At 33.4% G+C, this 14,966-nt stretch overlaps 1 protein-coding gene across 1 annotated transcript in view; it reads left to right on the top strand.

Annotated features, from left to right (window-relative positions):
- LOC114337215 (uncharacterized) overlaps positions 1-14,966 on the top strand; it is a 41,291-nt gene that overhangs the window by 13,412 nt on the left and 12,913 nt on the right. The window contains exons 2-3 of the mRNA XM_028287622.2: positions 8,392-8,531; positions 10,123-10,371. Coding sequence (XP_028143423.2) covers positions 8,392-8,531; positions 10,123-10,371 — 389 coding nt within the window. The remainder of the gene's footprint in view (positions 1-8,391; positions 8,532-10,122; positions 10,372-14,966) is intronic.

Genomic DNA, 14,966 nt, shown 5'->3' with positions numbered 1-14,966 from the left:
CTCAATGTAAAGGAAAAAAGAAATGCCGAAACTGCGGCAAAGAAAATGATAACGAATGCACTCAATGTGATAACTTCTGCATTTTTTGTAACTCTAATTCACACAACTCGACAAATCGAGATTGTTCAGAGTATAAAAAACAAAAACGAACTAAGGAAGCAATGGCACACCTTAATATTTCTTTCAAAGAGGCCGAAAAAGTTATTGACAATCCTGCCTACACTAGTATTGTTCAAAAAAACAGATTTGCTCCGTTACTGTCATCCACTACTGAATTCGCTTCATTAGTTTCCAGGCCAAATACCTATTCCAATATTGCTCAAAGCTCATCAAAACATTTGCCTTCCATTGCAAATATTTCAAATACTGCAGCTTCTACTAGAAAAAAACGAAAAATACACCCATCGTCTCCTACGCTTATTACCGCTCCAAGCGAATTTAGCTTTTGTGCTAGCCCCGTATTCCAGTTCGGAAACTATAATAAAAATGTATCTAAAAATAACGATGAACATCTTAAAAATGAATTCGCTACTACTTTGAAGGATTCAATCAATAATTTCTTTTCAGACATTCCTGCTCGAAACCCTGCGATTAATAGTTCAGTTCCCTCTATACAAGATGTAGAAAATATAATTAACAGCGTGATTAAACATTTCTTTACCTGATATGGCCGGTTTAAAAATTGTCCAGTGGAACGCTAGATCAGCGTACTCTAATAAAAACTCTATTACGCAACTTTTTACAGAAGAACACTTTGATATAGCTCTTATTTCGGAAACTTGGTACAAACCTAAGTATGAAATGTCCTTACAGGGATTTAATATTATTAGAAAAGATAGACGTAATAAACGAGGTGGAGGTGTTAGCATAATTATCTCTAATAATATTAAATACAATAATATAGTATTCAACCAAACATTTAATAAAAATATTGAAGTTTGTGGCATTGATATTGATGTCAATGGCACCAAAATATCTGTGGTTAGTATTTATCGTCCAGGTAGCATTGCAGTCACAGTGAACGACTATGTTTCTCTTTTTCAACAAATTCCGCATAATTTTATTATTGGTGGCGACTTTAACGCCCATCATGGAGCCTGGGGCTCTATAAACAATGATCATAGCGGTAACATACTCATGGAAGCTTTAGAATACTTCGACAACTTTATCATTGCAAATGACGGATCTCCTACCAGAGTATCTGCCCCTGGCTCTCCTCCATCATGTGTTGATCTTACCCTCATTTCGTCCAACTTTAGCTCACAATTCTCTTGGTCTGTTAAAGCAGATACGTATGGCTCTGACCATTATGCTATCACATTTGTGTTACAACAACTCAGAATTGATAATATTAATATTACCCCCATTCATAAATGGTCTATGCGAGAAGCTGATTGGGCATTGTTTCAAACAAAAATTGATAAAGATTTCTCCGAGATTCCGCTTTTCAACAATACTAACGAAATGATTAACTTTATCACCAATTCAATGACATCCTCGGCGGATTCAGCTCTTAAAAAAACTTACCCCTTCTCTCCTAAAAAGGCTCCTCATCCCCCTTGGTGGGATGAGGAATGTCAACAGTTAGTTACCCAAAGGAAGGAAGCTTACAAAACGTACAAGCGCAATATGATAACTTCAAATTATATCAATGTAAAAAAAATAGATGCGCTCTGCAAAAGAACCTTCAAATTGAAAGCCAAACAGGCTTGGGCAGACTATTGTACTCAACTTAATAGGAATTCAAATCCCTCGGAAATTTGGCGCCGGATTAATAGATTTCAAAAGAAGAAAAATGATATCCAACCATGTGAAGAAGATGAGGCGGAAATACTTTTTCATAAATTAGCTCCAAGTTTTGTTAGTCCTTACATTCACTACACACCCACCAGTAATCATGATCATTCTCTTCTAGCCCCAGTTACACTAAGAGAGTTAGAACTTAATATCAAATCGTCAAAACTTACTGCTCCAGGCTTAGATGGCATCAATTACATGATGATTAAAAAGCTCCCTGACTCGGCGAAACACTTTCTTTGCAAAATATATAACAATATACTTTCAGGAGATACGGATTACCCCTCACTAAAACAGTGTCTAATTATTCCTATTCCTAAGGTCAGTGACAACAAAGCTCTGCGACCCATTTCTCTAATGTCTTGTGTATTAAAAACTTTGGAAAGAATTATCAAACTCAGATTAGAATGGTGGTTAGAAAATAATAACATCCTCCCCCAATCCCAGTTTGGTTTTCGGCGAGGTAAAGGTACTCTCGACTGTGCAGCCAATCTTGCAACGGAAATTCAGTTGGCTTTTTCAGAAAACCATTATTCAGCTGCCTTATTTTTAGATATCTCTAGTGCTTATGAAAGCGTGCTGTTGGATTGTTTATATGAAAAGTTAACATACATCCATATACCACCACAATTTGCATTTGTTCTTATTAATATGTTCCTCAGACGACAGATCTTTATAAAATGCAATACAAATACTCTAGGTCCTAGAGAGGTTAACTCTGGTCTGCCACAGGGGTCGGTGTTGAGCCCGCTTCTATTTAATATCTATACCCTCGATGTTCACAACCTTGGTATGAACGCAAGAATTTTACAATATGCTGACGATTTTTCTATATACACTACTCATAAAAACTACTCTCAATGTGTTAGTAATCTTAAGTATATAGTGCATTGCTGCTTTAAATACTTTCCTGAACAGGGATTTGAAATATCACCTCATAAATCTGCTATTGTATTTTTTACCAGACACCAATTGCCAGAACTTAATAGCCTTACAATTCAAAATCACACTATACCTGTTTGCAAAACATACACATATTTGGGTATCACATTTGATTGCAAACTGACCTGGTCTGATCACATATCAAGATGCATTAAGAAAAGTGAAAAAAGTCTTAATATCCTAAGAGCAATTAACAGATATCATTGGGGCGCTGACCCTAACATTAACTTGATTTTCTACCGAGCGTACACTCGATCTATCCTAGATTATGGTTGTTTCTTGTATGGATCAGCCACTAATTCCAGACTTTCACAAATAGATAGAGTACAGTTCAAGGCTCTACGCATTGTTCTTGGTGCATTTAAATCCACTCCCACAGCTGCTCTCCTTGCAGAGTGTGGCGAACCCCCCATGCAACTTCGACGACAGTTACTAGCTGAAAAATTCGTCGTTAAACAAAAACGATTTACACACAACGACCTTATTAAAAATTTAGGCATATTAACTGCATATAGCTACACTAATAAATACTGGCACAACAGAAACTGTCCCCCTCTAGCTGATGCATTTGCAACAGTCTCAAACATCGAACTACGTGATGATTCTGGTTTGCCGTTCTTCACGGCTAAATTCGATATATGTCTTACACAACCAAATATTATTTTTCCAGAATATAATGATAACCCAGCAATTAATAACATATCTATGCAAATAGAATTAGAGAAATTAGGTAATGTACATAAATTTTTTACAGACGGATCCAAATCCCCTACTGGAACAGGATGTGCAGTGTACAGGGAAAACACAAACGAAAGTTTGTTGTTTAAACTAAACAAAAACTCTACAATCTTTACAGCAGAGGCACTTGCTATATTTAAGGCTTTGGATTGGGCAAACAATTCACTGCTACCCTTGTCAAACTTGGCTATAATATCGGATTCGAAATCTGTTTTATCAGCTCTGGTGTACCCGGTTACCTCCATATACAATAACTCAATAATCGTGGAAATTTTGACAACCTTAAGAGCCTTAGATTATAAACAGATAAATACATTCTTCATATGGGCCAAAGGGCATTCCTCCATAACGGGAAACGAAACAGCTGACAAACTGGCAAAAAGAGCTATCACTGATGGTAAACAAGTCCCCGAATTAACGCTACAAGACGCATTATCTATATGTAAGCAAAACTTAAGAACTAAATGGGCAGACAAATGGACAACAATTAGATCTAACAATGCATTTCAGTACTGCACGCTTTTTCCAACACTTCCTTCTACAAAGCTTGCTAAAAGAAGCCATCCCAATAGAAAAATTAACACCAAATACATTAGGTGCCTCTTTGGACACGGAGCAGTCAACTCTAAGCTTTATAAGATGAAATTGGCCACATCCCCCCTCTGTGACTGCAGTGACAGTTTTGACGACTTTAATCACTGGATTTTTCAATGCAGTCATAATTCTAATGCCACCTCTTACCTTATTACGGAACTAACGAAACTAAAAATCCCGTTTCCTCAAAATTATCTTTCCGTTATGCTGGAGTGCATCCATAATCCCGAAGTAAGAGCTATTTTTTGTAACTTTTTAGGTCTTACGAGGAGACGCTTATAATTTCCTCAACTTTTAGGTCTGTATCAACCAATCCAAATTTTATTCAGTTAGGTATTAAATATATATGTATAGATTTGTAAAAACTGTATTTGTACCAAATAATTGTATTCAGTTACTGTATTTATATGTACAGATTTGTAAAAATTGTATTTGTACCAAATTGTGTTCAGTTATATGTATAGTCTTTTAAATGTTATAAATTTTCGTGGCAAAACGGGTTCTTCCCAAAGCCAATAAACAAAAAAAAAAAAAAAAAAAAAAAAAAAAAAAAAAAACTCTACAATCTTTACAGCAGAGGCACTTGCTATATTTAAGGCTTTGGATTGGGCAAACAATTCACTGCTACCCTTGTCAAACTTGGCTATAATATCGGATTCGAAATCTGTTTTATCAGCTCTGGTGTACCCGGTTACCTCCATATACAATAACTCAATAATCGTGGAAATTTTGACAACCTTAAGAGCCTTAGATTATAAACAGATAAATACATTCTTCATATGGGCCAAAGGGCATTCCTCCATAACGGGAAACGAAACAGCTGACAAACTGGCAAAAAGAGCTATCACTGATGGCAAACAAGCCCCCGAATTAACGCTACAAGACGCATTATCTATATGTAAGCAAATCTTAAGAACTAAATGGGCAGACAAATGGACAACAATTAGATCTAACAATGCATTTCAGTACTGCACGCTTTTTCCAACACTTCCTTCTACAAAGCTTGCTAAAAGAAGCCATCCCAATAGAAAAATTAACACCAAATACATTAGGTGCCTCTTTGGACACGGAGCAGTCAACTCTAAGCTTTATAAGATGAAATTGGCCACATCCCCCCTCTGTGACTGCAGTGACAGTTTTGACGACTTTAATCACTGGATTTTTCAATGCAGTCATAATTCTAATGCCACCTCTTACCTTATTACGGAACTAACTAAACTAAAAATCCCGTTTCCTCAAAATTATCTTTCCATTATGCTGGAGTGCATCCATAGTCCCTAAGTAAGAGCTATTTTTTGTAACTTTTTGGGTCGTACGAGGAGACGCTTATAATTTCCTCAACTTTTAGGTCTGTATCAACCAATCCAAATTGTATTCAGTTAGGTATTAAATATATATGTATAGATTTGTAAAAACTGTATTTGTACCAAATAATTGTATTCAGTTACTGTATTTATATGTACAGATTTGTAAAAATTGTATTTGTACCAAATTGTGTTCAGTTATATGTATATACTTTTAAATGTGATAAATTTTCGTGGCAAAACGGGTTCTTCCCAATGCCAATAAACCAAAAAAAAATATACAGTATGAAGAGGAGTGGTCCAAGGACACTACCTTGAGGTACCCCTACCAAAATGTCTTTCTCAGTCGATACTGTATTATTAAAACATACCTTTTGCCTGCGATTGCTTAGATAATCTTCAAACCAACTTAAAACCTTACCGGAAACTCCATATTGTTCAATTTTAGCTAATAAAATGTTTCTATCAATGGTTTCAAAAGCTCTTTTCAGATCCAAAAAAACTCCAATAGTATATTTACCATCTTTTATATCATTCTTTAGCTTGCAGATTGTTAGTTGTAATGCAGTTTCACAAGAATGGTTCTTTCTAAACCCAGATTGATTTTCTTTTAAAATTGAATTCCTTTTTACATGTTCCATTAATTGCTCATAAACAACTAGCTCAAGGAGTTTCTCAATTGTCGGTAATGTATTAATAGGTCTAAATTCCTCAGCCTTATTTGTATTACTGATCTTTTGGATAGGAATAATTGTACTAGTTTTAAGCTGATTTGGCACCTTACCAGCATCCAGTGACATATTAATTAAGTTTAGTATGATGTGACCAATTGTCTCATAAATTTCCTTTAACGTTCTACCATTTAAAATTTCATAGTTAGAATATTTATTATCCAACACATTTATAAATAAAATTACAAAGTTAATTGTACAAAATTGTCAAATGGCAAATAAAGATTACAATTTACATTTATCCAATCATTAAAAAAATCTGCATGACTTACAATACTAGAAATACTCTCAACAAAATATTCATTAAAACCCATAGATATGTCCATACTGTCTCTTTTAACGGCTATTTCACCAGTGATGTTACATCGAAATTGAACACATTTAGGTGTATCTTTTGTATTTGTATTGACCAGTTTTTTTAGTGTCTTCCACATTTTTTTAGGATTTGATCTATAATTATCTATTTGATTATAATAGTATGCAGATTTTTTGGACTTTAAAGTACTAACTACATCATTTCTGTGTTTTTTGAAATTATTCCACATAACTTGTTTTTGTGTTTCATGACCACATGATTTGAAATTCTTATATGCATCATCACGAATTTTAATTTTTTTATAAACCTCATTATCAAACCATGGTAATTTAGGATTATGTTTACAAGTCTGAATAGGTGCATTATTATCAATTTCAATTTTACAATTTTCATGTATTTGTTGGTAGATAACATCCACATCAGTAGAATCCAAATTCCAGTTATATGAAATTAAGTTAGTTTTTATTTTCAAATAATTTTTTTCATTTAAATTTCTATATTGTTTAATAATCATATTAGATGTGGATTTCGTATTATTAAGATTTACTGATATTACTGAGTGATCACTAATTTTAGGAGAATCATGAACGTTGGATGTGATTTGATCCTCATTTGTAAGTACATAATCAACTAACGTTTTACTTGTATTTGTTATGCGTGTTGGTTTGTCTATTACCTGTCTTATACCATAGTTTGATAATAGGTTTTTAACCTTCCTAACATAAAAAGTATCAGCAAAAAAATTCAAATTAAAGTCACCGATTAATACAAAATTGTAATTCCTAGCAATGATACAATCACACATATTTTCAAAATCATCCAAGAACTTAGCATCAGAACTTGAAGGCGAATGATTGAGACAACCCACCAACCAAATAGATGATAAAAAGTTAATTTTAACAACCTTGCACCAATAATTTTTGTTCAGAACAAAAGTTTTCACAACAGAATACTCATAACTACTTTGAATATATATTAAGACTCAGCCAGTATGGCGGATTCTCTATTTCTCTATTCGTTTCTGTTTTTGCTTATGGTTGTGCATTCTCTAACTTCCATCTTCTTAAGGTCCACAATTATCTGGTTCTCCCATCTCGTTTTTGGTCTTCCTCATGGTCTGCCTGATACTTGTCACCATTTGGTGATTTTCTTGATAACTGCTTCTGGATTTCTTTGTTCTATATGTCTCATCCATCTGAGAAATTAATGGTAATCAATGATAATTATTATTATAAGAACTTTGCAATGTCAAAGTTAGAATAATTAAGTTTGATAATAAATAGGTACACTAATTAATGCTGAAATGATACAGCATAGGTGGTTAGCATAGTATTATGTTTATATGGAATTCAGCCATAATAATTGAGCCATAACAATTGAGGCGCTTAGAGCAACAGTGGCCTAATCCCAAAAACGAATTTATGAGATAAATGCAATCTTTGCATTCGTATTTCCATTATGCTTATGGGATGACGCTACAAATTATGTAGCGCCATTTAGCCAAATATAAAGGTAGGTTGTGTAGACCCTTGTTAATCCAAAGATTTAATGTTGCTGTTTTTATTGAGATATAGGTATTAATCTAAAAATGCTCAATTTGTGGCTTAGGCCTCTGTTGCTCTGAGCGCCTCAATTATTGTTGGTGTAATGAAACTTACCTTTCTTAATTAACTACTGAACCTTTCCCATTCTGGAAATCGTCCTCAACATTAAAATAACAATTAGAATTTTCCAACCATTTCTATTTTACACAACATTTTACTCTTATTTTATGTACCTATTTCGTAATATTCGCTTATATGTTAGATTATTTTGTTAGTTGATAAATTTTACATTTTTTCTCCTATTTAGTTTATTTATCTTCAGTCTTAATTCACTGTAGTGATTGATTGAAAACTATTAGGACTTGATATTACTGTTGTTATTTTAGTTCTTATGGATTTTTTAAAGCATTCAATGTTTGTTTTAGAGGATAACACAATACAACAAATGGTTAAAGATATGCAATATGCGTTGAAAAGGATACCTCCAGAAATTGCTTCAACAATTCATTTACAGCAAGCTTTTGATTCACGACCTAGAAGTACTAGTCATACTAATATAAGACCTGTAAGTACAATTTACTTATTATCAATTATAGTGTGTTGCAAGATCATAAACATAAAGCTATCTTTGTTTTAAACTTTTTTGTCTTTATTTGATTGTCATAAAAACACATCACATTTATGCAGGGACCTCTTATTCAAAATAAGTTTTGTCAACTACTTAATATTGTGTAGAGGTAAACAACCAAGATAAATTCAAATTGATCTGGACAAAAAGGATGAACTAAAAAACTAAAGAGCGCTATGTTCAAATATGAATGTTTAAACATCAATCTCATCATCATTACAGTGCTACAGCCCTTAAAGTGGCTACTTCGACCTTCTCAATCTTCGATCTTTCTGCTCTATTCTGCTCTGTCCCTTGCTTGGATTTCCAGCTAGCAACACAGTCTAACACTCTGGCTAACACTCTGTTACCCCATCTATCTACCTCAGCTTCTTCTTTTTGCCACCAGTTGCACTGTCAGAATCTTTTATCATGTTCGTTTATGGGGCCCAGGCTACATGTCCTACCCACCGCAGACGGTTTCGCTTGATTTTAGTGGTAATATCTTTTTCACCAAACATATGCTTGTAGATACCTACTCTGCAGTTCAAAGTTATATCTACACCTCCATATTCCCTTTCCACAGACCACTCCGAATATCTTAAATCATACCTTCCTTTAAAAAAAATTATAGGGAGTATTGATCTGCTTTGGTTAGGGTCCATGCTTCTGATCCATATGTGAGAATGGGGACTATCAGTGTTCTATACAGTCTTATAAGAATTTTTTGAAATATCAGTTAGTTAGCTAAGTATTTTTATTTCCTTTTTTTTTCTTCTGTGTTAGTATTGTACTATGCCCCTAGATATATGAACTCTTTGACTGCTTCAAATTGACAATTAGATCTGCCTTAACATTTCCAGCTCTCATGTTTGTGCATACCATGTTTTTGTATTATATATTATATCAATAAACAATCTTTATTTTTATGCAATAACAATCATGAGACTTTACTATTCTGTTGGTCTAAATAATTTATTTCAACTTACTATCTTCGATGCTTGAGAAATAGACCAAGGAATGAGGAAGTTCATAGACAAACCAAAGTGGAAGGCATTATTGAACATATAAGTATTACAATGCAAAAAATAGAAATGGGCGGGACATGTTGCAAAAATGAAAGACGACAGGTAGGCAACAAGGTTGCTTGATTGAAGACCACAGACAGACAAGCGAAGCCAGGAGAACCCCCAATATGATGTACCAACGACCTCAATAGAATTGCGACCAATTGCATAGCACATTACCATTTTGGAATATATTTTAAGACTAAGTCCACAATTAAGTCTTATCCTAGTTCTTTGTAGAGATTTATGTGATCAGTTAATTCAGTACTCCAAGTGAGCAGTAGGAAACTCTGTCTAACAATATCATCTATCTATTTTTATCTATATATTATTAATATTAAATTTAGTGTTGACATCAAAATGTAATGTAAAATATGGTCTAATTTTTAGTGTTACAGTTCTTAACTTTTTTTAAATGACAATTTAAATAACCTCTAAGATATTTTAAGATTCATGGCTATTACTTTTTCTGTATTTTTTAGGAGAAATTATGTGTTCATACTGTTGATTGTGGTGTCCAAACTGTGCCTCTCAAACCTGTTGAAAATAATGAAAGGTTGCAACAAAGAATGGAAGAAGGCACATTAAAACTAGAAAAAAGCTGTAAAGATATGGAAAGGCTTTGTGTCGAGCTGACGAATGAAAAAACTAAATTGGAAGGTCACTTAGTTGAAGCTAAACGTAGCGACAAAGCTTTAAAAAAGAAGATATTAGATTTGGAACTAGAAAACGTGAGTATAGAAGTATATAGAGTTCTTTCATCGGATATTTGCCCATGCATGAAATTATTCACGCATTACTTTTTATGCCAGGACTCTTTTTTTACTAGTATCGCAAAATTAAGCCACTCGTCTGTAGAAACCAGAATAAGTTAAACAAGGAAAAGCTATGTCTTTGATACATTACAGTGGGTGATCATATTATTAGAGCCACCTAATAACATTCAATGTTTAAGAGGAAGGGTATATAATTGAGCTATATCATATATTAATGGATTTGTTTCCATTTGGCTGTTTTGTTACACTTTATGAAAGTGCAATAAATAGTCTGACAATAGTGGCAACACGCATATGTGGCAATGCGTGACTTAGATGCCATTGTTTGTCAGTGCTGCCCAGCGGCTTGCAACTAGTGTGCCTACTATTTTGTGTTCTTGGTATTTAGAGTTATAATAAACTTTGCGAGTTTCAATTGCTCTCTAGTGAAACTCTGACAGGCCTATACTATGTTTTGCGAATTTAGTAAAAATTGCGCGTTCGTTACACTAGTGGTAGCAGAACATCATGGGAAATCCAAAGACATCTTACCAAGGAAAACAGCAGGAATAAAAACTTCAATATTCAATACTTATCACTCCAACAGAAGCATAGCATCCATTTCTAAAGTTTCAAAGGCAACGTGGACCGTATAAAGAAAAAACTTACATACCATTATTAAACAAAAGTAAAATTTTCTAAGGTGGCTCTAATAATAACGAGCGGTCCACAATTATTGGGATCAAAGCTATCCGTGAAAAAAATTACGTATGTCTTGTTTTAATCTAAAAGACCGCCGGAGTGTGACGTCACGGCCAATTGCGGCTATGTTCAGTGTTGTTATGATCACTTTTCCAAACAAGGAATAAAGATTGAAAACACGTTGAAAAGATATCCAATCTCAAGACTTTTTAATTCGTATAAAGTTAAAATTTTGCTTCCTCTGCTACTTTTTATGTTCAATTATAGTGTTTTTTAAGTTGACGTACGTACACTGACAAGTATCTGTCAAAGTTGACATAAACTGGAAAGTATATCTGAATTAATAATATACATGCACTGTATAGCTATCTCTGTCGTTCAGAGCCACCTATGGTGACAATAATTTTGGATCACACGCTATGATCACCCACTGTATTTACTAAAAATGTTGACGTTTATCATTTTGAGTGACTTTAAAGAATTTGTTTTTGTTTAAATGGTTTTTCATATTAGGTTTGTTCTAGCAAACAGTCAAACTAGTCAGAAACCGTCAGCAAACAGTTGGTCAATGAGAGGACATAATACAGTCACCAGTGCTATCCCCTCTACTCGCGCTGATCCACTATTCGCTGATGGTTTCAAACCGTTTGAAACTGATGCTAGAACAAACCTATTATTTAAACTTTTAATGTTTATACATTTCATTGTAATTTTTATTTTCAAACATAATTATTAGAACGACTTACTGTTGCTTTTTTATTTGTTTACTTCTGTCTGGTAATTATCTATTTTTAAGCTAATGAGCCAAGTAATATTTTACCGTTTTATTTTTATCTTTATATTAATAATAGTCGGTATGATGTTCAAACTGTTCAATGTTGAGTCCATCAATCTCATCAATAGTGAAAAAAGATCAAACACTCGGATAAAACAACTTTATAAAATATGTCCACTGGAATGCTGATGTACGTTTCACTTTATGTTTTGATTTAACTTGTTTGCAAATCAATCATTAAGTACGTTTGTGCAAAGATCCTTTAGAACAACTGTATAATATAATGTCGTTCTTAAAAAAAATTGTGAACATTCTGAAAACAGGGAAACAGTAGGTGTCATTATTTTATTTATAAATGGTATTTTCATGATTGGTCGAATCCATTAGCTATTCAATATTAAATATTTAAGTGGTTTCGAATTGTCCACACCACCAATCAACGAGCTACCTTTAGCCAGAAAGGGACAAAGTAATCGGAAACATAAATATTTTAAATTTGAGTTTTCTCTACTTTTATTATTATCAAGGTAACAAATCACAATGTATAGGACTCGAATTTCTGACGTTTGTATAGTGAGTTATTAGATTTAAACAATAACATTAACTCGAACAAAATAAATATGTTAATACACTTCTCCAAGAAATTAACACACCACCTTAAAAGTTGGTCATTTTTAATGTCTCGAATTTCCTAAACCTGTTGTCCGATTTAAGTGATTTTTTAAACATGTTCATTCATTATTATTATTTAACAATATCGCTGTAATAATATTGTTGCTAGACAGGTACAGCTGGTTCCAAAAAAAAACTGATACGACTCTTAAAGCGTATTTTGTAGAAAATTGAGCAGTGTACTTTCTTCTTCTTCTTCTTATTCTTTTTGTTTTTGGTCTCGCTGCAAGGCAATTACCAGCACGATTTATAGGCGATCTTGATGTAGTCTGGCACTAAGCCACATCAAAATCGCTGACTATGTTCTTGTAAACAGCTTTTGATGAGGTGTGATATAATGAATATGAGTTTAATTATATTTAATTTATTATATTTTGAAGGATAAATACTTATTATTTACTGTTACTGAAAAATCTTAAAATTGGTCAGATAACGTCAACCTCAAAAAATGGCTTTGTTTGTTTATTTTATTATTTGTCTGTCATAATAAATATAATATAATGTCAGACTAATCATACACTGCTCAAAATGATCAAATCTTACTAAGGGTCGTATCAGTTTTTTTAGGAACCAGCTGTACATTATCATTGCATACCGGGTGTACCATTCAAACTGTGATTTTTTCTCAAAGTTAGCGTCACTTTGTGGAATATTCTAACATTTATAAACTGTTTTTTGATTCATTCGCTTACGTTGCATAATAAAAAAGTTAGGTACCTACTTTAACAACTAGCCTTGTTGTTCATCAATACAAGGTGTTTTTTTTTAAATAAGTATGGCAAACTTTAAGATGTAATTCTGCATGACAAAATAATGACAGTTTGCTTGATAAACGTATGTCCGCAAAGGTTTCGTTTCCGAGATAGGGGGCGTTGAAATTTTTCTTACAAACTGACTTGATTTATTGCTCTAAAACCGGTTGAGATATGCAAATGAAATTTGGTGGGTTTTAAGAGGTAGTTATTGTGCATTTTTTGACGTACAATTAAGAATTTTATAATTAAGTATTTTCTATGGGAAATAAGCCACAATTTTACTAAAAAATGAATTTATTAACGTTTCGAAGCCCAAATCGGGTTTCGTTGTCAAAATACAAGTTTTGTCCCAGGAACGCAACTCATAAATATTGGCGATATCATTTTAAAGCCTGCTACTTTAAAATGTATAATACATACATATACATCTGAATTGCCAATATAAATGAGTCAGATTAAATAAATTATTAGAAGAATTTTTTTTACTTAGCAACACCATTTTTGTTTATTTTAATAGTATTTTGTATTTTGACAACGAAACCCGATTTGGGCTTCGAAACGTTAATAAATTCATTTTTTAGTAAAATTGTGGCTTATTTCCCATAGAAAATACTTAATTATAAAAATGCCACAAGGAAATAGCTTCAGAACAACATTAAGAATTTTATGTTCACCATTGGCGCACATAAGGCTCATATTACCCGTATGCGCGCCAATGATGAATATTAAATTCCTAATTGTATATCAAAAAATGCGCAATAACTAGCTCTTAAAACGCACCAAATTTAATTTGTATATCTTAACCGGTTTGAGAGCAATAAATAAATCGTCAGTTTGTAAGAAAAATTTTAACACCCCCTATTTCGGAAACGAAGCATTTGCAGACATATGTTTATAAAGCAAAGTGTCATTATTTTTTTATGTAGATTTACCACTTAAGTTTGTCATAGTTATTTAAAAACACCCTTTATTGACGAAAAACAAGGCTAGTTGTTAAAGTACCTAACTTTTTTATTATCCAACCCAACATAAGCGAATGAATCAAAAAACAGAATATTAAGGAAACCTAAGGCTGTTGTTGGGTTTTAATTTCAGTATTTTATAAATGCGAGAATAATCCACAGAACCACGCGACCATTGAGAAAAAATGTCACAGTTTGATTGGTACATCCGGCATACAATGACAATTTACCTGCCTAGCAACAATATTATTACAGCGATATCGTTAAGGAATAAGCCTATCACAATAGTATCCCGTTTTATACCGCTAACGCGGCTTTGGGATTATAGCAGGGTAGTCTGCTATCTCTAGGACCTACGGTATACAAGGAAGGTAACAGGGCCAGTGCTACGCTTCAACCGCCTATTATTACCCCTGGTTTTACCCAAGATACTCATTTTATTCAGGCTGAGTCGACCTGTGGCCTATAGACATTTAAAATTGTCTAGAGTCTAGATGTTCTCGCCGGCGCTGGGTTTCGAAGCGCGGCCTACCTGCATGGAAGTCAGGCATCCTACCGCCTGAGCTATCCGGGCCCTAAGAGCCTATAACATATTTAAAAAATCACTTAAATCGGACAACAGATTTAGAAAATTCGAGACATCAAAAATGACCCATTTTTAAGGTGGTGCGTTAATTTCTTGGAGAAGTGTAGTTAACTCCAAAT

Source organism: Diabrotica virgifera, chromosome 1, assembly GCF_917563875.1.
Source record: "Diabrotica virgifera virgifera chromosome 1, PGI_DIABVI_V3a".
Taxonomy (NCBI): domain Eukaryota; kingdom Metazoa; phylum Arthropoda; class Insecta; order Coleoptera; family Chrysomelidae; genus Diabrotica; species Diabrotica virgifera.
Note: the sequence above shows the minus strand (reverse complement) of the source record. Positions and strands in the feature narration are given on the sequence as shown.